Source organism: Aquarana catesbeiana, linkage group LG02 (genome assembly GCF_042186555.1).
Source record: "Aquarana catesbeiana isolate 2022-GZ linkage group LG02, ASM4218655v1, whole genome shotgun sequence".
Classification (NCBI taxonomy): Eukaryota; Metazoa; Chordata; class Amphibia; order Anura; family Ranidae; genus Aquarana; species Aquarana catesbeiana.
Window position 1 is genome coordinate 754,433,316 of NC_133325.1, and position 25,239 is coordinate 754,458,554.

The following is a 25,239-nucleotide window of genomic DNA, read 5'->3' on the forward strand; positions in this document are numbered from 1 at the left end:
CCCAAGCAAAACATGATTTAGTACTTGGTGGAGATTCCCTTGTTGGAAAGCACAGGGGTAAGACGTTTCTTGTAGTTGGTTACCAGGTTTGCACACATCACTCTTCTTTACAGATCTTCTCTAAATCCTTTAAGGTTTCTTGGCTGTTGCTTGGCAACTCGAAGTTTCAGCTCCCTCTAATACATTTTCTATAGGATTAAGGTCTGGAGACTGTCTCTCCACTCCATGGCCTTAATGTGCTTCTTCTTGAGCCACGCCTTTGTTGCCTTCCTGGTATGTTTGGGTCAGTGTCATGTTGGAACCATCTTCAGTGTTCTGGCTGAGGGAAGAAGGTTCTCACCCAAGATTTTATACTACATGATCTTGTCAGTTGGCCTCTCAATGCGGCAAAGTCAGCCTGTACCTATAGCAGAGAAACACGCCCAAAGCATAATGTTTCCACCTCTGTGCTTTACTGTAGGAATGGTGTTCTTAGGATCATAGTCAGCATTTTTCTTCCTCTAAACACAGCGAGTTGAGTTAATTGCCAAAGAGCTCAATTTTGGTTTCATCTGACCACAGCACTTTCTCCTAATTCTTCTCTGAATCATTTAGATGTTCATCGGAAAACTTTAGATGGGCCTGTACATGTGCCTTGATGAGGGGGACCTTGCAGGCGCTGCAGGATTTCAATCCATGACGGCGTATTGTTACCAGTGGTTTGTTTGGTGAATGTGGTCCCAACTACCTTGAGATCATTCACAAGCTCTTCCCATGTAGTTCTGGGCTGATCCTTCACTTTTTTTCTTCCTTACCCCATGAGGCAAAATCTTACATGGAGCTCCAGACCAAGGGCAATTGATGGTTATTTTGTATTTCTTCCATTTGCGAAAATTCAAGTTAGACTTACCGGTAACTTGTTTTCCTTGAGTCTTTCAGGACAGCACTTGAGAGAGTGACTCCTCCCCTTGCCAACAGGAAACACCTCTTCCACCAAACTTTAAAAGGAGGCTCCTTTCCACACATTGTCAGTAGTAGTAGAGAACCTCCGGCCCCAAACTGGAACACATAATCGAGATATGATTAGTCACAGTATATATATGAAAAAACAATAGGGCGGGATGCTGCTGTCCTGAAAGACTCAAGGAAAACAAGTTACCGGTAAGTCTAACTTGAATTTTCCCTTATCGTCTTTCAGGACAGCACTTGAGAGGATAATAGAGACTTACCCCCCTAGGGAGGGACCACAGCCTGCAGAACCTTTCTGCCAAAAGCCTGATCACCTGCTGACAGGAGATCCAGTCTGTAATGACAGACAAACGTTAAGTAGCTTGACCACGTAGCCGCCTTACAAATCTGATCTGGGGTGGCACCAGCTCTTTCTGCCCATGTAGTGGCCTGGGCTCTTGTTGAATGAGCCCTAATTCCCAGCGGGGAAGATAAACCCATTTGAGAATAGGCTACAGAAATAGCTGTCTTAAGCCATCTAGCCAATGATGCTTTTGATGCTTGTTGGCCTTTCTTGTTTCCAGAGAAAAGAACAAATAATGAATCTGAAACTCTAAACCCTCCTGTTACTTCCAAATACTGTAATAGGATACGTCTTACGTCTAAATTGTGAAACTGCTCTTCCTTTGCACCCGAAGGGTTAGCAGAAAAGGTTGGTAGAGTAATCTCTTGAGACCTGTTACTAAAGCTTGCCACCTTTGGCAAAAACCCCGGATCTACTTTAAGGACAACTCTATCAGGAAAAACTGACAAAAAACGCTCTTTTACTGATAGGGCGTGCAGTTCACTAATCCTTCTTGCTGAAGTAATTGCGACCAGAAAAATAGTCTTCAAAGTTAAATTCTTTAGGGATATGGCCTGTAAAGGCTCAAATGGTTCTTTTGCCAGAGCCTGCAGAACCACCGAGAGATCCCAATTTGGGAAATGCTTCACCGGTACCGGTCTCGACCTGGAAAGTGCTTTGAAAAATCTCATGATCAGAGTTTCTGAAGATAAGGATCTCTCCAGATAAACTCCCAAGGCAGCCACCTGCACCTTAAGAGTGCTGACCGCCAGATTCTTGTCTGCACCCTTTTGCAAAAATTCCAGCACTGAAACTAGGTCTTTAACCCCCCTATGTTCGGAATGACAGAAAGAAACATAGACTTTCCATACTTTGGCGTAAATATCCCTGGTTACCTTTTTCCTACTGGAAAGCAACGTAGCAGTTAAACGTTCTGAAAAGCCTTTGCTTCTCATTAATTGCTCCTCAGATACCAGGCAGTGAGCTTTAACCTGTCTACCCCTGGATGAAGCACTGGCCCCTGAATCAACAGATCCTGACTGAGCGGGAGATGCCAACATGGTTTGATCGCCAACTGCAGAATCGTGGAAAACCAAGCTCTCTTTGGCCAATATGGAGTAATCAAAATGATTGATACTCTCTCTTCCAGTATTTTCCTCAACACTAGAGGGATTAATCGAAATGGAGGAAAAGCATACCCCAGGTGAAAATCCCATGGATGTGCCAGAGCATCTATCCCCTGAGAGCAAATGTCTCTCTGAAGGGAGAAAAAATTCGGGAGCTGCGTGTTTTGTTTTGAAGCAAACAGATCTATCTGCGGAAGGCCCCAAACACTGGTGATTAATGCAAACACCTTCCTGTTCAGACACCACTCTGATTCCTGAACTTTTTGTCGGCTCAGATAATCCGCTACTTCGTTCAATGTGCCTTTTAGATGGACTGCGGATAGAGATAATAAGTGGTTCTCCGCCCACTCCAGAATCTCTACTGACAGCAAGTGAAGGGTCCTGCTTCTTGTGCCTCCCTGTTTGTTCAGGTAGGCTATGGCCGTGGCATTGTCCGACAAAATCTGGACATGGCAACCTATGAGGTTTTGAGAGAAGAAAGCTAATGCTAGGGCAACTGCCTTCAGCTCTCTCCAATTTGAGGATCTTTGGGCCTCGAACTGGGACCATGTTCCCTGCGCTAAGGCTTGACCCATGTGGGCCCCCCATCCCTGCAAACTGGCGTCTGTTGTGACCACTTTCCCGGTCGGAAAAGACCAAAGAAGACCTCTTTGCAGTACCACCTGACTTTTCCACCACCAAAGTGAACGTTTGACTTTGGTGGGAATCTTTACTTTTGTATCCAAACTCTCCGTCCTGTGGTTCCATGTCCTTAGAAGGAACCTCTGGAGAGTCCTGAAATGCAGCCTTGCCCATTGGATGGCTGGCATTGAAGAGGTTAATGTCCCCAGAGCCGACATAACCTTTCGGACTGAAATCAGTTGATTTGTTTGTAGTGCCGTTATTACCCTTTGGACCTTGATCTTTTTCTCTTCTGGGAGAAAAATCTTTTGCTCCACTGAATCTATCAAATAACCCAGAAACAGTACTTGCTGAGCTGGGATGAAATTTGATTTTTGAACATTCACTATCCACCCTAGTGACTCCAAATGACTGCGGGATCTGTTCAAATCCTCCTGCAACTTTTCCCTGGATGGGGCAAAAAAGAGGAGGTCGTCCAGATATGGAATTACCGCAATCCCCTGGAGTCGAAGAGGGGCGAGAGCTTCCGCCATTATCTTCGTAAAAATACGAGGAGCTGACGACAGGCCGAAGGGAAGGGCCCTGAACTGAAGATGTATAATCTCCTTGCCCATATTCACCGCAAACCTCAGGAACTTCTGGGACTGAGGTGCTACAGGAATATGAAGATAAGCATCCCTCAGATCGATTGATGCCATAAAACAATCTTTTGTCAGAATGTTTCTGACCGTGAAAATTGAGTCCATACAAAACTTTTTGTATAGGACTGACTTGTTCAGGGGTTTTAGGTTGAGGATAAGACGGAAGTTTCCGGATGGTTTTCTTATCAGAAAGATGTGTGAATAGAAACCCTGACCCTGTTCTTCTGGGGATACTGGTATCACTACCCTCTGGTGCCTCAGATCCTTTAAAAGGTTCTTCATGGCCAGAGCCTTTGTTATATCCCTTGGTAGGTTTGTTACAAAGAATCTTTCTGGCGGGCGATCCGAAAACTCTATCCTGTAACCTTGGGACAGCATGTCCAAAATATATAGACTTTCTGTCATGCTGGCCCAAAGGGGAAGTTAACTTTGAAGCCTTCCCCCCACTGGTACGCACAAGTCATTGTGCTTTACCGGAGGCTGCAGGAGGATGGAAAAGGACATTTCCTTTGCCTTTACCCTTCTGCGATGCCCAATTTTTTCTTTTCTCCTGGGGTTTGGTTTGTTCTAGAGCCCTTTGGGAACGAAAAAACCGTTTAACTGGCTGCTTTTTCTTTTTGATGGGAAAAGACTTCTTTTTATCAGCAGTTCTATCTAGAACCGCATCTAAATCAGGTCCAAAAAGCAAGTCACCCAGGAACGGTATCCCACACAGCTTGTTTTTGGATGCCGCGTCCCCCGGCCAAGTTTTCAACCACAGAGCCCTTCTGGCTGAGTTGGCTAGGGCAGCAGATCTAGCTGTCATTTTAATTGATTCCGCTGAAGCATCCGATATAAATGCGACAGCGGCAGACAGAGTTGAAAATGAATCCAAAATTTCTTGTTTTGGTGAGTCTGCTGAGATATGGGCCTTAAGTTGCTCTAACCAGAACTCCATATTTCTGGATACCACTGTAGTTGCCATAGTAGGTTTAAGATTTCCCATGATGGATTGCCAAGCCCTCTTTAGTAGCTGGTCCATCCTTTTATCCATGGGATCTCTCAACACCCCCATGTCCTCGAATGCCAAATCTGTAGACCTCGAGACCTGGGAAAACGCGGCATCTAGTTTGGGGTTTTTGTTCCAAACCGCCGCTGGATCCTCATCAAAAGGGAAACGCCTTTTTAAGGCTTTGGGAAAGAAAGGCTTTCTCTCTGGCTCTGCCCACTCTTTCTTAATAGCTTCAGAAATAACAGAGTGTACTGGGAAATTGCGATTTTTGTGCTCGCTAAGCCCTGCATCATTTTATCATGCAGAGATAACTCCTTTCTTTCCTCCTCCAGACCCAGTGTGGTATAGATTGCTTTTAACAGGCCATCTACCTGTTCTAAAGACAATTTAAATCTTGAAGGTAAATTTTCTCCTTCCTCACCCTCATCAGAATCCTCAGATTGAGAGGGGGAATGTCCCTCTGGGGTAGGAGATGCCTCAGTCTCCATCACCGGGACTATAAGTGAGCCTTGGGAGGACTGTGAGGTAGTAGGCTGACTCAGGGATGGGTTTGCTAGGGAAGAGCGAAATGATTGAATAGTCGCATCAAGTTCCTTTTTAACTGATGCAATCAAGTCGCTGCAAGCGGAAGAAGCTTCTTCTTTAACTAGCAAATCAATACAAGCTTGACATAACGTCTTCTTCCATCCTTCAGGTAGCTTGGATTTACATGAAGGACATTTTCTTTTTGCCACTGGATCAGAGCTCTTGGCCTGCCATGAGACAAAAGAAGAAACCATCCCAGTGAGACAACCTGTCCTATACCCAAGGATGCTCACCACAGGTGCACAGTAAGAGCTAACTGCTTTATGTGCCCAGACAGGCCCCTGCCACCGGGGGGGGGGGGGGGGGGGGGGATAGAGAGAGAGAGACCCCACAGTACAGGGAAGACAGTATACAACTGCACCTTACCTGGGCCTTGCTGGTGCCTGTGCCTGTCCCACTCGCTGCCGCCATCGATTCCATCGAGGAGCGCTTGCTGTGTTTGTGTGGCTAAACGCCGGTTCCGGACTCCAATAGCGCCTGTGCGCCGGACCAGAACCGCTAAATAAGCACCAGCCCCGTTCCTCCCCTTTCCCTCTGCGATTTCCGGCGGAAATGACGCCGCACGCCTGTTCTGTGGGCGCCGCCCCCTCCGGATGCCTCACTTCCGGCGGATGGAGCCCCGCTGCCATCCCCAATATGGCGGCGGTGCAATGAGCAACAGGCGGTGGACCTGAGAAAAAAATATAGTAAACGGCCACCGCCTGTCTTGCCGCCGCCTAGGAGCGATGCCCACGACAGTCGGACTCACCCTGAGCCCATATGAAGAGGGAGAGGGAGCCCAGCCAGCAGCACTTCACCTCAGCTGTGGAATGGGAGGAACAGCTCTCATGAGGTAAAAAGTGTTTGATGAAAAAAAAACCAGGAAACCTAAGCTCCCAGGACAGCACCTGAGAGCCCTGACTTCCCCACGAAGTGTTCCCTCCGGAGGAAACACAAAAACTGACAATGTGTGGAAAGGAGCCTCCTTTTAAAGTTTGGTGGAAGAGGTGTTTCCTGTTGGCAAGGGGAGGAGTCACTCTCTCAAGTGCTGTCCTGAAAGACGATAAGGGAAAAATCGCTCCAACAAGTTGTCGCCTCACCAAGCTTTTTGCAGGTCTACAATCTTGTCCCTAATGTCCTTTTTTGAAAGTTCTTTGGTCTTGTCCATGATGGTGAGGTTTGAAGAACGATTTTCTGTCGTTAGGAGCACCTTCTTAAATTGACAGGACTAATCTGTGTACCACATGAGCACATACTGTAGCCAGTCTGTGAGAGCCAGATTTAACGTTGATTGGTAGGCAGGCTCGCACTGGGACAAATAGGCCCGGGCATTTTAGATTGAGCAGCCCATACCGGGCACGGACTGACAACTCATGGGGCTCCAGGGCAATAGGAGATCATGGGGCCCCCTGTGTCCCCGCCCACATTCAAGCCACAGCTATACTAACTCCACCTACATATTGCAACTCAGCTGCATAAAGCGGATTTAAATATTAACTGCAGCATAACCTGCTGGAAGTTCTTGGCTTTTTTCCATAGAAGCTGTTGGGCACTTCCAGGTTTAACCACTTGACCTCTGGAAGACTTGCCTCCATTCTTGACCAGGCCATTTTTTGCGATATGGCACTGCTTTAATTTAACTGACAATTGCGCGGTAATGCAACGATGTAACCAAATAAAATTGATGTTCGTTTTTTTTCCCTCCACAAATAGAGCTTTCTTTTGGTGGTATTTGATCACCTCGGCGGTTTTTATTTTTTTGGGCTATAAATAAAGATTGACAATTTTGAAATAAAAAAAAAAAAAAAAAAAAAAAAATATATATATATATATATATATATATCTATATATATATATCTATATATATATAGATATATATATATAGATATATATATATATATATATATATATATATCTATATATATATATATATATATATATATAGATATATCTCTATATATAGAGATATATCTCTATATATAGAGATATATCTCTATATATAGAGATATATCTCTATATATAGAGATATATATATATATATATATATATATATATATATATATATATATATATATATATATATATATATATATATATACACATACACACACACATACTTGGTGCTTGCTGGGCATTGCCTCGCCCCCCTGGAGTTGGAAGAAGATGACAGAAGGGAGAGGAGTGGAGGCATGGGATCGAATTTAGAACATTCGGCCCACCGGGCAAATGCCTGGTATGCCCTATGGCCAGTCCTGGCCTGTTGGTAGGGGATCAAATACTTATTTTACTCGCTGAGCTGCAACTCAATTTATAACATTTGTATCGTGTGTTTTTCTGCATTTTTGGTTGATACTCTGTCTCTATCATTTAAAATACACCTATGATAAAAATTATAGACCCTTCATTTCTTTGTAAGTGAGCAAACTTAATCTGCAGGGGATTAAATATTTTCCCCACTTTGTAGATTGGAAAGTATCTCATTTGTGTTTAAACATATTATTTTTTTTTTTAACATTTCTTCAATTACTTCCTGGATTCCAGGCCTAGGCAAATGATGTCATACATCCCTGGAGTCTTCAGAAGGGGATGAGGTTTTTTTCTACCTTCCTGCCTCTTTGCCTGAGCCATGGGCAGATGGATTCCAGGAAGTAAATGCTATGTAAATCACCTGCCCTTACTCAAGATGCCCTTGGCCAGAAATGTTAGGGGGTGTTTTTCAAAGTGATTTCTCAGCAAACTAAAGCATGGATATGGCTGGTTGATTGTTTGCTTTGCATATTAAAGAAGTGTGGGATAGACTAAATAATGTCATGTATCAGCTGTTGTTTCTTTCCTCCTTCCTTTTCCCAAGGCGTCTTTCAGGACAGCACCTGAGAGATAGCGACTCCACCCACCGGAAACAGGAAACACCTTCTTCCTCCAAACTTTAAAGGGAGGCGCCTCCCTACCATACCTCAGTTTTTGTGTTTCCTCCGGCCCGGAGGGAACATCTTTTTGAAGGGGAGTCAAGGTCTCTCAGATGCCTGGGAGACAGGGCTTCTTTTTCATTTTTCCTCCTTTTTGGAGACCCGCTGTCCTCCCGGCCTACCCAAGCCTTGGCAGCGGTAGCAATCGGGCTCCTCTTCCCCTCCTGGTGCTCGGGGAGAGCCGTAGACCCGGTGATCCGCGCGGTCATAGGAGCGGCGGTGCGCGTGCGCCGCCGCCATGTTTTTTTGGCCGGCAGGCGCGGCGGAAGTGACAAGGCGGGTCACTGGGTCAGCAGAAGCGTCATTTCCGGCGTGGATGCGAGAGGGGAGGAGGGAGGACAGGAACTGGCGCCTACTTCCGCTTCCGGTCCGGTGCAGATGCACTATGGGAGTCCGGAAGCGGCATATGAAGCCACAGGTGGAGAGCTGCACACCAGAGATGGAGGACTCAGCGTCTGCAGCGGTGGGGACAGGCACAGGCGCCAGTAAAGCTCAGGTAGGAGCAGCAGTTTAAGTCTGCCTTTCTTCCTTTTCCTGGGTTTGGTCTATTTTCTTTTTTCTTACCCCCTAGTGGCAAGGGGCCTGTCTGGGCACTGGAGGCTGACTGGTTTCTTCTTAGTGCACCTGTGGGTGATTCTTGTGTAGCTGAGACCGGGTCTCACTAAAAGGTCCCCTGGTTTTTTTCCCTTTTTTGTTTTTTCTCTCACAGGCTAAAAGCTCTGACCCAAAAAAGAGATGTCCTTCTTGCAGGGCCAAAATGGGAGAAAATTGGAAAAAAGTCTTATGCAGTACATGCATCACTTCTTTAGTTAAGGAGGAATCAGCTTCGGTTTGTGATGATCTGGTTGCCTCTGTAAAGAAGGAACTATACGCCACGATTCAGACTTTTCGTGACTCTTTAGTTAATCCAGCTGCTAGTCAGCCATCCACTTCTGAGGCTTCCCAGGGTTCTATTTCTTTCCCCATGGTAGAAGTTTTACCTGAAGGCCCCCCTATCAGGGAAGAGCAGTCCCCTACTCCTTCCGTTAAGGATTCGGAGGAGGAGGGTGAGGAAGCGGAGGTGGCTCCTTCCAAATTTAAGCTTTCCCTAGAGGAGGTAGACGGACTCCTTAAGGCTATCCATGTTACACTTGGCTTAAGTGAGGAAAAGAAGGAGTTATCTCTTCATGACCGCATGTATGCAGGGTTAAATGAGCCTAAGGGGCGAACATTTCCAGTTCATTCGGTCATTTCTGACGCCATTACTAAAGAATGGCAAGATCCAGAGAAAAAGCCCTTTTTTTCCAGAGCCCACAAAAGGCGCTTCCCTTTTGAGGAGGACCCTTCTGCGGTGTGGAATAAGGTGCCCAGGTTGGATGCGGCCTTTTCACAGGTCTCAAGATCCACAGACCTGTCTTTTGAAGACATGGGTGTTCTAAGGGATCCAATGGACAAACGCATGGATCTTTTGCTCAAAAGATCATGGCAATCAATCATGAGCAATTTAAAACCAGCAATGGCCACAACCTGTGTAGCCAGGAATCTGGAATACTGGGTGAACCAACTTAGATCTCATATAGTGGCAGATTCCCCCAAGCAGGAGATCTTAGATTCCTTTCCTACCCTGATTTCTGCCGTTGCTTATATTGCTGATGCTTCGGCTGAAGCTATCAAGATGTCAGCTAGGTCTGCAGCTTTAGCAAATGCTGCGAGAAGAGCTTTATGGCTAAAAACCTGGCCAGGTGATACAGCTTCAAAGAGTAAACTTTGTGGTATCCCCTTTTCAGGTGACCTTCTTTTTGGCCCAGATCTAGATAATATCCTAGACAGAACTGCCGATAAGAAGAAGTCCTTTCCGGTCAAAAAGAAAAAGCAGACCCCAAAACGTCTTTTTCGACCTCAAAAAACTCAGCAGCAACAGCAGGAAAGTAAGTTTCAGGGCAGGAGGAAAAATTGGTCTGCGCAAAAGGCGAAGGGCAAAGGTGGAATTCTCTTCCGTCCTCCTTCACAGGCCGAAAACTCACAATGACTCATCTCTGCGGGTCGGCGGAAGATTACGAGAGTTTCTTCCGCAGTGGTCAGTGATAACTACAAATCAGTTTATTCTGACCACTCTCTCGCAGGGTTATACTCTCGAGTTCGCCAGAAGCCCCCCAAGAAGGTTTCTGGTAACAAATGCTCCTCGAGATCCAATGAGGGCCCTGGCCATGAAATCCTCTCTGGAGGAACTAATGCAACAGGGTGTAGTAATCCCAGTGCCACCAGAGGAATGGCACGAGGGCTTCTATTCGCATGTCTTCCTGGTAAAAAAACCAACAGGAAGATTTCGTTTAATTCTAAATTTAAAGCCACTAAACAGAGCCATCAAATACAGAAGGTTCAGGATGGACTCAATTTTCACCGCCAGAAATATTCTGACTCCAGGTTGTTTCATGGCGTCAGTGGATTTAAAAGATGCATACCTGCATATTCCAATCTCATCCCAGTCCCAGGGGTTTCTCAGGTTGGCGGTAAGGTTAGAAGGCAGAATTCAGCATCTGCAATTCAGAGCCCTACCCTTCGGGCTATCATCCGCACCCCGAATTTTTACCAAAGTAATGGCAGAGGCCCTAGCTCCGCTGCGTCTTCAGGGAATCGCAGTAATTCCTTACTTAGACGATCTGCTATTTTTCGCCCCCTCAAGAGAGGAGCTGAGGAGCAATTTAAGCAGAGCATGCAGCCATTTGGAGTCTCTAGGTTGGATCCTAAATCTCCAAAAATCTTCCCTGGAACCATCTCAGGAGATTCGGTTTCTAGGGTATATAATAAATTCGGTAAGCCAAAAAATTTTTTTCTTCCTTCAGAGAAGAAAGGAAAAATCCAGGATACAGTGTCTTTTTTGCAGACCAACCAGCAGCTGACGGTAAGATTGGTCATGTCAGCCCTGGGGGTTCTGACTTCGTCAATGCCAGCTGTTCAGTGGGCAAGACTACACTTCAGACATCTGCAGGCTTTTCTTCTGAGATCTTGGGATCACAATTTAGAATCCCTAGACTCAGAGGTAAGAGTTCCAACCCGAGTGAAGAGGTCACTATGGTGGTGGAAAAGGCAGGATATCCTATCGGAGGGGTTGGTCTGGGCCTTTCCAATCGAAAAAAGGCTGACAACCGATGCCAGTTCCTGGGGTTGGGGAGCCCACCTAGAAAAAGGTTTCACTCAGGGAAACTGGTCCAGGAAAGAGGCGACCAAGTCCTCAAACTGGAGAGAGCTCAGGGCGATCGACTTGGCTCTGAAGTCATTTGCTCAGGGGCTTCAGGCCCAGCATGTTCAAATACTAACAGACAATGCCACGGCAGTGGCTTACATAAACAGGCAGGGAGGTACAAGGAGCAAATCGCTGCAAGTACTAGCCATGAGCATTCTCCGTTGGGCAGAAGGACACTTGCTGTCGTTATCAGCAGTCCATCTAAAGGGATCCCTGAACGGAGTGGCGGATTTCCTGAGCAGAAACCCCATTCGGGAAGCAGAATGGTCGCTGAACCCAGAGGTTTTCGCCATGATTGTCGAGAAGTGGGGGCTGCCAGAGGTGGACCTGTTCGCCTCAAAGGAGAATGCCTTGGTTCCGCAATTTTTTTCCCTAAGCAATCACGACGGGTCACTAGGAACAGATGCCTTGGCGTATCCATGGAGATTCCATCTCTGCTACGCTTTCCCCCCATTTCAGTTAATTCCCTTAGTATTAAGAAAAATTCAAAGGGAAACGGTACCGGTTGTCCTAATCACGCCCTTTTGGCCAAGAAGGGCTTGGTTTTCAACCGTTCTGAAAATGGCGGTCAGGCCTTATTGGCATCTGCCCCTCAGGCACGATTTACTATTTCAGGGACCGGTAAATCACCCAGAGGTAGCCACTTTGGCGCTCACTGCTTGGTATCTGAAGAGCAGCTCTTAAGGAGCAAAGGTTTTTCCAACCGGTTAATCTCTACGCTATTATCCAGTAGGAAAAGGGTGACTAGAAATATCTATTCCAAGGTCTGGAAGGTTTACAATACGTGGTGTAATTCATCTGACCAGGACCCAGGGAGTCTCGTTACCATTCTGGAATTTTTACAGGTTGGTGCTGACAAGGGACTAGCAGTTAGTACCTTGAAGGTACAGGTGGCTGCGCTAGCAGTGTTCCTAGAAAGATCTGTGGCCTCAGATCCATTGGTAACCAGATTTTTCAGATCCCTTACGAGATCCAGACCAGCACCACTTAGGTTGTTTCCCAAATGGGATCTGTCGATAGTCCTCCAGGCTCTAACAAGGAGTCCCTTTGAACCTTTGGAAGAAGCGCCACTTAGATATCTCACTTTTAAGTCTGTGTTTCTGATTGCCATGGTCTCTGCACGAAGGATCAGTGAGCTTAATGCTTTATCGGTTAAGGAACCCTATTTATCTATCTTCCCAGATAGGGTTATACTTAGAACAGATCAGAAATTCTTACCAAAGGTAGCTTCAGTACAAAATCGTGTTCAGGACATTGTACTTCCGACCTTCTGCCCCAACCCAGTAGGGGAGAAGGAGACTTGTTTTCACATGTTGGATGTTAGAAGAGTTTTGTTATGTTACCTGGAAAGGACAAAGCTCTTTAGACGTTCAGATTCTCTGTTTGTGTTATTTTCAGGCAACAGGAAAGGTTGCCAGGCTTCTAAAATCTCTTTAGCAAGGTGGCTGAAGCTAGCCATTTCAGAGGCTTATTCGCATGCAGGCGTGTCTCCTCCTGCAGGAATTTCTGCACACTCAACAAGAGCATTAGCGGCCACTTGGGCAGAGAGAGCTGGTGCCACCCCTGAACAAATCTGCAAGGCGGCAACTTGGTCAAGTTTTCACACATTCGTGAAACATTACAGGCTGGACCTCACATCTGCTAATGATCAGGCGTTTGGCAGAAAGGTCCAGCAAGCTGTTGTCCCGCCCTAAGGGGGTAAGTCTCTGTTATCCTCTCAGGTGCTGTCCTGAAAGACGCCTTGGGAAAAACCAAGTTAGACTTACCGGTAACTTGTTTTCCAGAAGTCTTTCAGGACAGCAACATCCCGCCCTATTGTATTGTATATACTATGCTGTGACTAACGTATGTGTTTATGTGTTCCAGCCGGGGCCGGAGGTCTTCTCTACTACAACTGAGGTATGGTAGGGAGGCGCCTCCCTTTAAAGTTTGGAGGAAGAAGGTGTTTCCTGTTTCCGGTGGGTGGAGTCGCTATCTCTCAGGTGCTGTCCTGAAAGACTTCTGGAAAACAAGTTACCGGTAAGTCTAACTTGGTTTTTTTTTTTCCAGCAGGGGCACTTCATGTAGGTTCTCAGTAACAGTCCGTTTGCTGTTTGAAAGTTTAGAGGGAGTGGTTGTAACTTCAGCAATCCAGCCCCTGTTTCTGTCCCTCCTTCACTGGGAAATGAGGCTTGCACTTACTGTACAGGTGCACACCTGAGCAGTAAATTCTCAGGCGCAATATACCTCTGCAAAAAAGTGGAAAAATGTAGAAGTGTCATAGACATGGCTGGCTTAGGATGGGGGTGCAAATACATCCTCCTCCGCACACAGCTCTGATTGGATTTGCTTACAGATGGCATCTATGTGCACACTGTGTAGCTGCCTGCGCTGCTGCAGTTCTGACCTGTGAGGTTCGTGGACAATAGCTGTGCAGCATAGCATCCAGCTACACAGTGTGCAGATAGAGGCAGTCTGTAAAAGGATCCAATCTGATCTGTGCTGTGTGAGGAGGGGGAAGAGCAGCTGCTACTGTATAAAGCCTCAGGAGTGCACAGACAGCCCAGAGCCAACATCAATCAAATACAGGAGTGGGAAGGGGGGAGTATCCCTACAAGATTGTCAGGATGTGAAGCCAGTGCAGACTGTAGCTCCTTTCACAAGTAATTACTTGTGTTTTAACAGAAATGGTTCTGTTCTCAGAGGGCTGCAAATATTTTTGTGTACTAGCAGCTCCCAAGCAATAGGATGAAGCAAACACATACTTCTATTTTAAAAATTAATGAAATAGCATTTTGGATTGTGGTGCTCAGATGCAGTGTAGTTCCACTTTAACAAGTAGTAAAATAGCTTTAAAACCATCGCTGACCTCTCTAGTTTTGTGAGCTAGAGACTTTAAAGGCAAATTTCATTGGGGTTCTAGCAGTTTACAAGCATGTGGTATTTGTTGTAGATTAGAGTGCAGGGGGGCTGCCAATATTCTGCTTACTTAGAAAATAAGAGGAATGTGATTTCAGTGCCTCGAGTGTGAATTTTGAAGATGGCTTTTCTACAATGCCTATAGCTACAGAAATGAGTGAAAGCTTGTTTAATCACTTGACCCCTGGAAGGATTTACCCACTTCCTGACCAGGCCATTTTTTGTGATACAGAACGGTGTTACTTTTACTGACAATTTTGTGGTCGTGCAATGCTGTACCCAATTGATGTCCCATTTTTTTCCCCCACAAATAGAGCTTTCTTTTGATGGTATTTGATCACCTCTGCGATTTTTAGTTTTTGCGCTATAAACAAAAAACACCGACAATTTTGAAAACAAAACAATTTTTTACTTTCTGCTGTAATACATATCCAAAAAAAATATAAAAAAACACATTTATTCACCAGTTTAGGCCAATATGTATTCTGCTACATATTTTTTTACAAATCACAATAAGTGTATATTGGTTTGCGCAAAAGTTATAGCGTCTACAAAATAGGGGGAAGATTTTTTTACTAGTTTTTACTAGTAATGGTGGCGATCTGTGATTTTTAGCAAGATTGCGACATTGCGGCGAACAAATCTGACCCTAATTGACACTGCTATAAAAATGCACTGATCACTATATAAATGGCAGGGAAGGGCTTAACACTAGTGGTGATCAAAGGGTTAAGTGTTCCCTAGGGAGGTGCTTTCTAACTGTCAGGTAGGTGGGCTCACTGGCAATAGAGAGATCGCTGTTCCTGATCACTAGGCACAGATGATCTTTCTCCTCCCCTGTCAGAACGGGGATCCTCCTTGTTTACAAAGGCAGATCCTTGTTCTGCCTCTCTCTCGCGATCGCGGGTGGCCGGCTGACATCGAGTCCGCTGGACCCATGAGCAAACTCCCGCGGTGAGGGCACGCAAAAGCCAGTGCACGAGCCGACGTACTGATACGTCGATTCACGCAGCCGAGCCAACTTGCCACAGTATAACTGCGGCGTCTGGTTGGCAACTGGTTAAAGTGTTTTTACTGCTTGTTTGTCTGCATAGTCTAAACATGTTTTCTGTTAATAAGGTTACAGTTTGAGGGTTAGCTCTACTATAAGGGCAGAGCAGAGACAAATAAAAACAGCATAGCATGGTACAATCGAAATAAGGCAGGAAAATTCGCACAGGAAAAAGCAATAAAAAATTCTTATCCATGGAGGTAAGGGCTGCCTAGCACTCTTGCATTTCGCTGCCTTTCAGACACCTTAACCACTTATAGACCGGGCCATAGTGAAATGACGGTCGGATAGCTCTGGGAGGGCGTACTATGATGTCCTCCCATAATCGTGCTCCTGTGCGCCCCCTGGAATGTCCGTGACCGCTGTGTAACGGCGGTAAAGGATCACAGTGAAGGGCCAATGACCGTGGCCCTTGACAGCATGATCGCTCAGTTGTCAACAAGCCGGCGCATCCCCGTTTAAGCTCTTCCCCTCTCTGTATTGATCAGTACAGTGTGTGAAGAGAGGGGAGACATTGACTGCAGCAGCGCTGTGGGCTGGGTCTGAAGTACCCACAGTGCTGAACTGTGCCAATTCCTGCTACATCCATCCCCATCCATGGCTCATCCGCCCCCCATCCGTGATCCTCCGTCCCCCATCATCAGCGATCCTCCGTCCCCCATCCGACCAGGCCGCATGCCCTCAACATGGGGTGCTTTGGGGCAGGGGGGCGCCCTGCGGGCTCCCCCACCCCAAAGCACCTTGTCCCCATGTTGATGAGGACAAGGGCCTCTTCCCGACAACCCTGGCCGTTGGTTGTCAGGGTCTGCGGGCGGGGGGCTTATCGGAATCCAGGAGCCCCCTTTAATAAGGGGGCCCCCAGATCCCGGCCACCCACCCTTTGTGAATGAGTATAGGGTACATCGTACCCCTACCCATTCACCTAGGGAAAAAAGCGTCAACGAAAAAACACAGTACACAGGTTATTAAAGTAATTTATTAGGCAGCTCCGGGGTCTTCTTCCGACTCCGGGGGTCTTTCCGGCGTCTCCTCCCGGTGTCCTGATCTTCTGCCGGCTCCTCTGCTATCTCCGGCAACCAGCGGCCAGGGTTGTCGGGAAGAGGCCCTTGTCCTCATCAACATGGGGACAAGGTGCTTTGGGGTGGGGGGGGGCGCAGGGCGCCCCCCTGCCCCAAAGCACCCACCCACCCATGCGGCCTGGTACGGTTCAGGAGGGGGGGGGGGGGGGCGCTTGCTCGTCCCCATTCCTGAACGGCTGGGCTGCGTGCTCGGATAAGGGTCTGGTATGGTTTTTGGGGGGACCCCCATGCCGTTTTTTCGGCGTAGGGGGGTTCCCCTTAAGGTCCATACCAGATCTAGGGGCCTGGTATGCTCTTGGAAGGGGGAACCCATGCCGGTTTTTTTATTTAAAATTTGGCGCGGGGTTTCCCCTCAAGGTTCATACCACACACAGTGCCGGCCATTGGCGGGAATCCAAGTCGGATCCCCGTTCATTGAAAGTCGGACGCATGCCGGCTTCATGTCACAAGGGCGAAGTCGGATCCAAAGTAGGACAGCTGTCGTGTCGCACCAGTGTGAACCCAGCCTTAATAGCCATTCAAACTCCTTTGTGTCAACTTGTGTGCATGTTATCAGGCCAAAATCACCAGGGTGTGTGAACTTTTGATCAGGGTCATTTGGGTAGTTTCTGTTGTCATTATGATTTAAAGAGTAAACACAGTTGATTGATATTAAATAGCTTCAGCCAAACACTAACCATGAGTGAAAAATGTTTTTGTTTTATTATTCATATTCTCTGAAAAATGGCCAAGAAATTATTATTTCTGCCAGGGTATGTAAACTTGTGAGCACAACTGTATGTAGCAGTATAAATTATGGCAAAATTTATGATTAAAAATTACTAATTTGCAAAATTGTAAACTAAAGCAAAATGCATTTATTTTTAACAAAATTTTCAGTCTTTATAGTGCAAAAAAAGTGCTGCTTAAATACCACCAAAAAAAAGCTCCGTGTGAAAAAAAGGACAAAAATGTCATATGGGTGCAGGGTTGTTGCATGACTGAGTAATTGTCTTTCAAAATGTGAGAGCAACGAAAGATGAATATTGGTCTAGTTAGGAAGGGGGTTTAAGTGCCCAGTGTGTAAGTGGTTAATCACCATCCAGTTCCTTGCTCCTGGTGAAGCAGTCCACGGGGTCACCAAGTAACCCTAAAACTGGGTACATATGGCCGTTTTTTTTTGTTCAGCCAGAAGTCTGAACAAAAAAAATCAAAGCAGATTCCTGTATCTGCAGCAATCTGTGTATAGCCCTGTTTGAAATTTAGCTGGTCCCTGCTGAACTGGCCAATTTTCAGTCTGTTTACCCAGCTTTAGAACCACTACCCACATTCATTTGGAGACTGTGCAGACCTGATTCTTGACAAATATAAATAAAGTTGAACTTGCTTGTTTGCTTATATTGGAGCGTCTAGAGTGACTGAATACCTTTTGGCAATGTTTTTGTCTCTATTTCAGAAATGTAAGCAAATTGCTCAAAGCAAAGAAGATGATGAGGTTGTGAATAAGCCCCATGATTCTGATGAAGAGGAAGGTGACCAACCTTTTTACAATCATCCTTTTAAAGTCAGTGAACATAAACCCATTTCCTTTAGTTTACTGGTAAGTCTGACCTATTTACTGAAACATTTTCATAGGGACATTTACAGTTAAACATACTAAAGCAAACATTAGGGGCTGGGTCTCACCAGAATTGCACAGGAACACAGTACACGCTCTGGTGCAATGCCTGTGCGTTCCCTCGCATTGTGATTTTTAGCCCATTCATATGAATTGGATGACATCGCACCAGATCAAACGAAAAGTAGTGCATGCACTCGTTTTGGAAAAACATGCCACAACAAATCACATGGTACTGCAGTACCATGCAACCTGATTTCTGAAAATCACCTTGTTTGCGATCTGCGCTTGGGGTGGGGGTGGGGTGGGGGTCTCAAAGGCAGTGCTCTTTTTTTGAATGGTGCAGGAAACGCGCATGGAACACTTTCTTGCATTGTGTTCTGGTGTGAACCAGCCCTCAATGAAATACATTTTTCACTGTTCAGTGTTTTTTTTTTATTAGGTTTTTACAGAATTAGTCACATTTTAGGTCTGCAATGAGATGTGAAAAATTTGTGTAGAATAAATTACATTTTTGACTGTATAGTCATATTTGCTCATCAGCTTTGCATAGTTGGTGAAATGTGCAAAAATATGATTACCATTTTGTGCTTTGGTGCTTAGAACCTTCCCCCTTCCATTGTATGTTGTAGACTGCAATTCAGATTTTATATAGTAATAACATTTATGAAAGACCAGGCTTTTCTGTATGCTGGGCATATGATGTGTGATCTCTGCAATGGCACCAGAGGATATAAATGCCAAGGATACTCAGATATATAGTTTTAAGTTCAATTTTGGACCAGGTACTATCATTAGCAACTTTGCTTATAATAAATATTGTCTACCTTTAGAGCAGAGCTGTAGCCAAAAATAACAAAATAAGAATGAATAGCTCCCTAAAATATCAAAACCAGCTTTTGCTGCAGTATTCACCTTTTTAACAGGTTCCCGACCGGCTCACTCATATGTACTGCGGCAGAATGGCTCTCCTGGGCGAAACCCCGTACGGGTACGTCCTTCCTCTTTTCCGCCACCAGTGCCAAAACGTGCGATCGCGTGCCAGCACTGGTGGCCAAAAAGAGGAAAGACTCCAACCCCCCCCTGCAGGCCGCATTCATGTTCGCCTGTCTCCCTTCCTGGGCTTTGCACTCTGGCTCTGAGTGGCCAGAGCCATGAGACGTTAATCGTGAAGAAATGGCACAGGGCCGTTTCTTCACAGCGCATGCGCCGATGACCTCGTCGGCGCAAAACACAGTGAGTATATCCTAAACAGCATATGTTTTTTAGATATTTACAGTACCTATAGGTAAGCCTTATTCTAGGCTTACCTATAGGTACAACTTCCACAGAGAGGTTTACAACCTCTTTAAAACAGCATTTCCCGATTTCTATGTAAAAAGTGCAGTTCTCTGCTCACTTCTGACAAAAAAAAAAAATATCCAGGCAGCCTGCCAAGTTTATCTCAACATTGGAGATAACTATAGCAAAGTAACAATTAGTTACTTAATTACCTATGCATTAAGGTGAAAAATCTGAAAAAATCTGAAAAATCTTCTGTTACTGACCGCCCCCCCCCCCCCCCCCCCTTTTTCCCCCTGCCGGAGATGCGCTCTTCCCCTCTGCCTGTTGTCTCGGCTCTTGATTGGATAGATTGATGGCAGTGCAGCCATTCGCTCCCTCCACTGTCAATCAAATCCAATGAAGCGGGCGCCACAAGGTAACCCTCTGGGAGAGCGCTTCTCCTAGGGGGTTATACGATGCGGGGAGGGGCTACCATCGCTGCCGGGGGACCCCAGAAGTCAAGGATCGGGTCCACTCTGTGGAGAACCAACTGCACAGTGGAGGTAAGTATGACATGTTTAAAAAAAACTAAGCCTTACGATCACTTTAATGCAAGTGAAATGATATCACCTTTCTATGAAGAAGACTGCCACATTTTTTATTTATTTATTTTTTAAAATAATATATAATATCCTTTTTGCTCAAAACTGATCTGTTCAATCAAAGGTTTCCGATATATGTCTAAGGCAGCCAATCTATTATGTATGTTTTGTTTTTTTTTTTTTTTTTCATTTAACCAGCAGATGTAAAGGAAGATTTTTAATTATCTGTTCCAGTGGATTGGGAGTCAAATCTTCTTTTGTAAAGAGCTATGAGCTCTGCTGGCATCTCACTCTTCCATGTTTGTCAGATACCTGGTCTCCTGCTACGTTCTGTGGTTCCTCCTGATAGCCTCTATGCTGCTAGTTTGTCATGTATTTATGTAGTGGCTAGCAGGAGGATCCCCAGAGCGCAGCAACGGACCAAGTATCTGATGCACCTATAAGTACGGGATACGAACTCTTCAAAAGAGTTGGTTTAGGAAAAGAAGATAGCCAGGATGATAGGGGATCTTATTTTAAATTTAAGTTGGCTTTAAAGTAAAATGCTGGCTAGACCTTGGGCATTTAAATATAGCCGTATTCTGAACAAACCATAAACGAGCTTTAAAACAAGCCCTCAATTACCTCAGTAGCTGCAGGACTGGAGAAATTAATCCTCAAAGTTCTCGAGGCATTTAAATTGCAGCTTTTCTCCCCCCCTCAGTGCCCTCCACAGTACCTGCAGTTACACCTGAGGGCTTGTTTAAAAGGTAATGGATTGCTTGTTCAGAATATACTAAAAATTTTCATAGCCTGACTACAGTTTTTTTTTTTTTTTTTTTTTTTAATGGAACAGAGCATTGTTCCATAACTTTAATTGGCATTCCTTAAGTATCAGCAAGGGGTTGGGTAAAGCTCTTTACACTAATATGCGAATAAACTGAAAAATGTTCAGAAAATATTTAATGGTGGCCATAGATGTTCGCAAAGCTAGTGGCATATGTGCATTATTTTCCTTCTTTACTCTTCTACATAAAATTTTTGAGGATGAAGCCATCTCAAAGGAGAATTTTCACCCCCTTGAGTTAGAAATGTTATAATTATCCGAAAGGATGCTTACTTTTTCAAGAAGTATTTACTACCCAATTTGCAATGTGTAAAATAATTTAAAATTGAATTGTATTTTTATGTCTTGTACAGGACTCAAGTATATTCTTAGACAACTGGTTATATGCAGCTAACTTACAAGGCGTTGTCTGTTGACATTATGTCCACCAAAGTCTGAGACATCCTGACCCTGTGGGTCCAGGTTTTCTCTAGTGTGTGCAAACTGAAGTTTCTTCTCCCCCTCCAGTTCAAATAATGTCCTACAAATCCACCTTCTCCTCAAACATAAGGGATCTGAAGGTTGTTCTGCTGGCCTTGGGAGTCATTGTCCTTGTTTCTACATAGGTGCAGTTTCAGGGGTTCTACTCCAAACTGCTTTTGATACCAAAGGCCAAGGGAGGCATTTGCCTTATCTTGGATCTTAAATCTCAAAATTCCGAAAGTCAGCTAGGTTGGTATTTTGCATTCATCCAACACAGGCGATCTACTGGTTTCTGTAGGCATCCAGGATGCTTCTTTGTACTTTCTCATCTTCCCCCCCACCAGTGATTTTTGCAACAATGTTTGAAAGTGATTCATCACTTTCTTTTTGTCGCCTTTTTTTTTTTTTTTTTTTTTTTTTTTTTTTTAGCCTGTCCACCTGTTTTCACTCCCAGGGTGTCCCCATAGGGGGGGGCTATCTGGTTGATATGATGTTTAAGGGATCATTTTGTCGATACCCCCAATCTCCAGAAGTCTATGTTCGATCTTTCTCAGCACTTGAAATACCTGGTGTTGCTCTTGGACATGCACCAGGCTTGGATCTTCTTTTCTCTGTGCAGACTCTCTTCAGTTCAGAAGGCAGACTTGGTCAAAAGGAGTACCAAAGCTTCCTTCAGCATTGACTTCTCATTTTCTGGGGCTCCCGACAAGGATTCAGTCGACAACGTGATCATTGTAACCCATGTCCACCATGTTTAACAGAAGTCGCACAGCCGAGAGGAGGCAGTCCTGATTCTCTTCTGGGTGGAATGACACATTTTGACCCTGTACTGTCCTGTACTGTACAAGAAAAAGAACCAGATTTTTGACTTGCTTATAAATTCTGTTTCCTGAAACGGGGCCTTCACCTTTTGGCTTTGTATCCTCGTAATGTTTTTTAAAAAAACTGAGGATTGCCGGGAGTGGGAGGAGTTATATGGGATCCTAACAGTTCTGATTTGCCGGTGTCCACTCACTTGACATTAGCTGCATAGAACCAGTCCTTTAGCACTGTGCTTATGTCCTGTACTGTTCTCCCAAGAAACAGATTTTATAGGCAAGTAAAAAATCCCAAATATCAAAGAATGAGAGATAAAAAAACTATGTTCAGTATCCCTCCCTCAGCGCACACAGAGAAAATATTGATAAAACAATAGTCGGAAGCTGCTATACTAAAATGAGATGCATCAAATATATGTCAAAGGAAAATTTCTAAAACATTAGCAGCGCTAGTGCAAAAATAGCAAATATATAAAAATATCAGTGAAATTGCTTAAGAGTCCACTTAAAGTATCAGCTATCTACAGAGTCGGCTTATCCTCGTCTGTCCTTTCCGGGAACACCGCGGGAGAGGTTAGAGGGGAATGCACGACTGACATAGTATTGATGTTACATGCCCTTATATTATGCAAACATTGTGAGTGTTTTTTTGTGGGATAATTTTAAATTAATAAATAATTATTGTACTGGATTACGCTATGTGGATTTTTTTTATCTATTGCTTGCAATGAGCAAAATACAGATGAAAAGTGTCCAGTGAACAGCGATTATCCCTTTGATTGATAAGCGTGTTAACCAGCAGGGTCTGGTAAGTGGATTACCTTCAGGGTTGTGGCACAAGTGGTGTGGTGATGGAGACTTGGGATCGCTGCTAATATTTTCTTCCACGATCGTCTTGTTTATACTCACCTGCCTTTTCTTAATGGACTTTCACTGAGTGGATCACCATTTGATACTTTAAGTGGACTCTTAAGCAATTTCATTGATATTTTTAAATATTTGCTATTTTTGCACTAGTGCTGCTAATGTTTTAGAAATTTTCCTTTGACATATATTTGATGCAAGTAAAAAATCCTGTTTTTTTTAGTTGTTGCCTAAGACTCCTTTCACACTGGGGCGGCTTTCAGGCGCTTTAGCGCTGGAAATAGCCTCTGCTAAGCACCTGAAAACCGCCTCCCATTCAGTCCAGTGTCACTTTTCATACTCGGGCTGTGTGTTTGCGGGACGTTCCGAAAAGTCCTGCAAGCAGCATCTTTGGGGTGTGTTGGGAGTGTTGTATTTGGTGCCCCCAAAACGCCCTGCCCCTTGGAATGAATGGGCACCGGAAAAAGGGGAGTTTTTAACCTTTTTGTTAAAAGCACCCTGCTAGCAGCTCAAAAGTGCCGCTTAAACAGCGCTAACACACCGCCAGTTTTAGCCGCACTCTTGAGCCGCTAGTGGGGTGTTTTTTAGTGTGAAAGCACTCTTATTACTCTGTTGTATGACTCATGGTTGTTTGTATGTTATATTTAGTAGTAATAAAGTAGTATTAAACCCCAAACCAAAAATGTTATTTATTGCGGCTTACCAATCATTGGATGTGGTGGCTGCATTACTTTTCTCCTTTTTTAGGTGTTTATCCCCCCCTTTTTTTTTTCTCATCTGGCTTGTAACACACCTCCTTTATTAGGGTGCCTACACTCTGGGGAAAAAAAAGAGAAACAGACACCTTTGGGCAGCAGCTCTGGCTATCTGGGGGAAGAGCATGTTAGATGGACTAGCACAGTGGGGCCAGATGTGGCCCTTTGCTTGCCTTTTATCCGGCCCTTGGGGCACTTTTCTTCTCACTGATGCAAGACTCTATTCCTCCCACTGACACAAACAATGGGGCATAATACCTGCCACTGACCTCAACAATGGCGGGCTATTGCTCTCATTGACGCCATCAACGGGGCACTATTCTCCCCCACTGACACCAGTGATGGGGCGCTATTCTCCCCCACTGACACCAGTGATGGGGCGCTATTCTCCCCCACTGACACCAGTGATGGGGCGCTATTCTCCCCCACTGACACCAGTGATGGGGCGCTATTCTCCCCTCCCCCACTGACACCAGTGATGGGGCGCTATTCTCCCCTCCCCCACTGACACCAGTGATGGGGCACAATCCCCCCTCCCTCACTGACACCAGTGATGGGGCGCTATTCCCCCTCCCCCGACGCGCTATTCCTCCCACCGACACCAGTGATGGGGCGCTATTCCTCCCATCGACACCAGTGATGGGGCGCTATTCCTCCCACTGACACGTTTACATGTATTAGGGGGAGGAATAGTTTATAATATTTACTCCCACTACCAGGATAATTTCTGCTCCCAATGGCCACAGTCTGGCCTCCCTAAAGTTTGAAGGACAGTAAACTGGCTTTGTTTAGAAAGTTTGGAGACCCCTGGGATAGCAGATTCAGATACCCTAAAAAATTGATGCCATGCTCCAGCTGACACTTTAAGCAGTTACAGCAAATTGTTTTGGTTAGTGGCAGGATTACCAGGTGAAAATAAGAGCGCCTAAAAAAGAAAACGAATGCAGCCGTAACGTCTAAAAATTGGTAAGCTGCAATAGAATGTGTGTTTGCTTTTCAGTTTAATACCACTTTAAGCATATTAAGAATATAGACCAACCGTATTCGTTTATCCTCCGTTCTAATGTGTGAAAGTTATTTCCAGGGTTTTAGTGATACCCATATCTGTGAGTTCAGTTTTGTTGCCTCATTCCTGATGGTAACTTTGTTGCAAAACTAAGATTTTTTTTTTTTTTTTTTGCTTTTTCGTTAGAATCCCAGCTTGAAGCCAGCTCCAAAAACTCAGGTAACTTTGACCAAGGAGTTTCCAGTATCTTCAGGATCTCAGCACAGGAAAAAGGAGTCCGATAAAGTGTACGGTGAATGGGTTCCTGTGGATAAAAAGACTGAGGAGATCAAGGATGATGTTTTCACCAACACAGGTCCCTCACAGGTGATACATGATTATTTTTTCTTTGATACAGCTATAATTGTTTTAGTAACAATTTTGTTTACAGTTGCCTAAATCCAGTTTTCACACATACTTAAAAAGAACCCGTTTACATTGTCTGTTTTGGCCAAAACAGTGTTTTGGTTGTATGAATAGCCATTTTACAGTGTTTGAAAGTCTGCTTTATACCTTTTGGCTGTTTTGGCATAACATAAGGGGTTTTTGGTGTGTAATGCTCAAATGCTGACAGAC

At 45.0% G+C, this 25,239-nt stretch overlaps 1 protein-coding gene across 10 annotated transcripts in view; it reads left to right on the forward strand.

Moving 5' to 3' along the window:
- Positions 1 to 25,239, forward strand: part of SON (SON DNA and RNA binding protein) — a 169,111-nt gene that overhangs the window by 84,851 nt on the left and 59,021 nt on the right. For all 10 annotated transcript variants that reach the window (XR_012241795.1, XR_012241796.1, XR_012241797.1 and 7 more), the window contains exons 5-6: positions 17,867 to 18,010; positions 24,811 to 24,990. Coding sequence is in view for 6 of the 10 variants with exons in the window: in XM_073617170.1 (XP_073473271.1) it covers positions 17,867 to 18,010; positions 24,811 to 24,990 (324 nt within the window). In the remaining 4 variants the exon portion in view is untranslated. The remainder of the gene's footprint in view (positions 1 to 17,866; positions 18,011 to 24,810; positions 24,991 to 25,239) is intronic.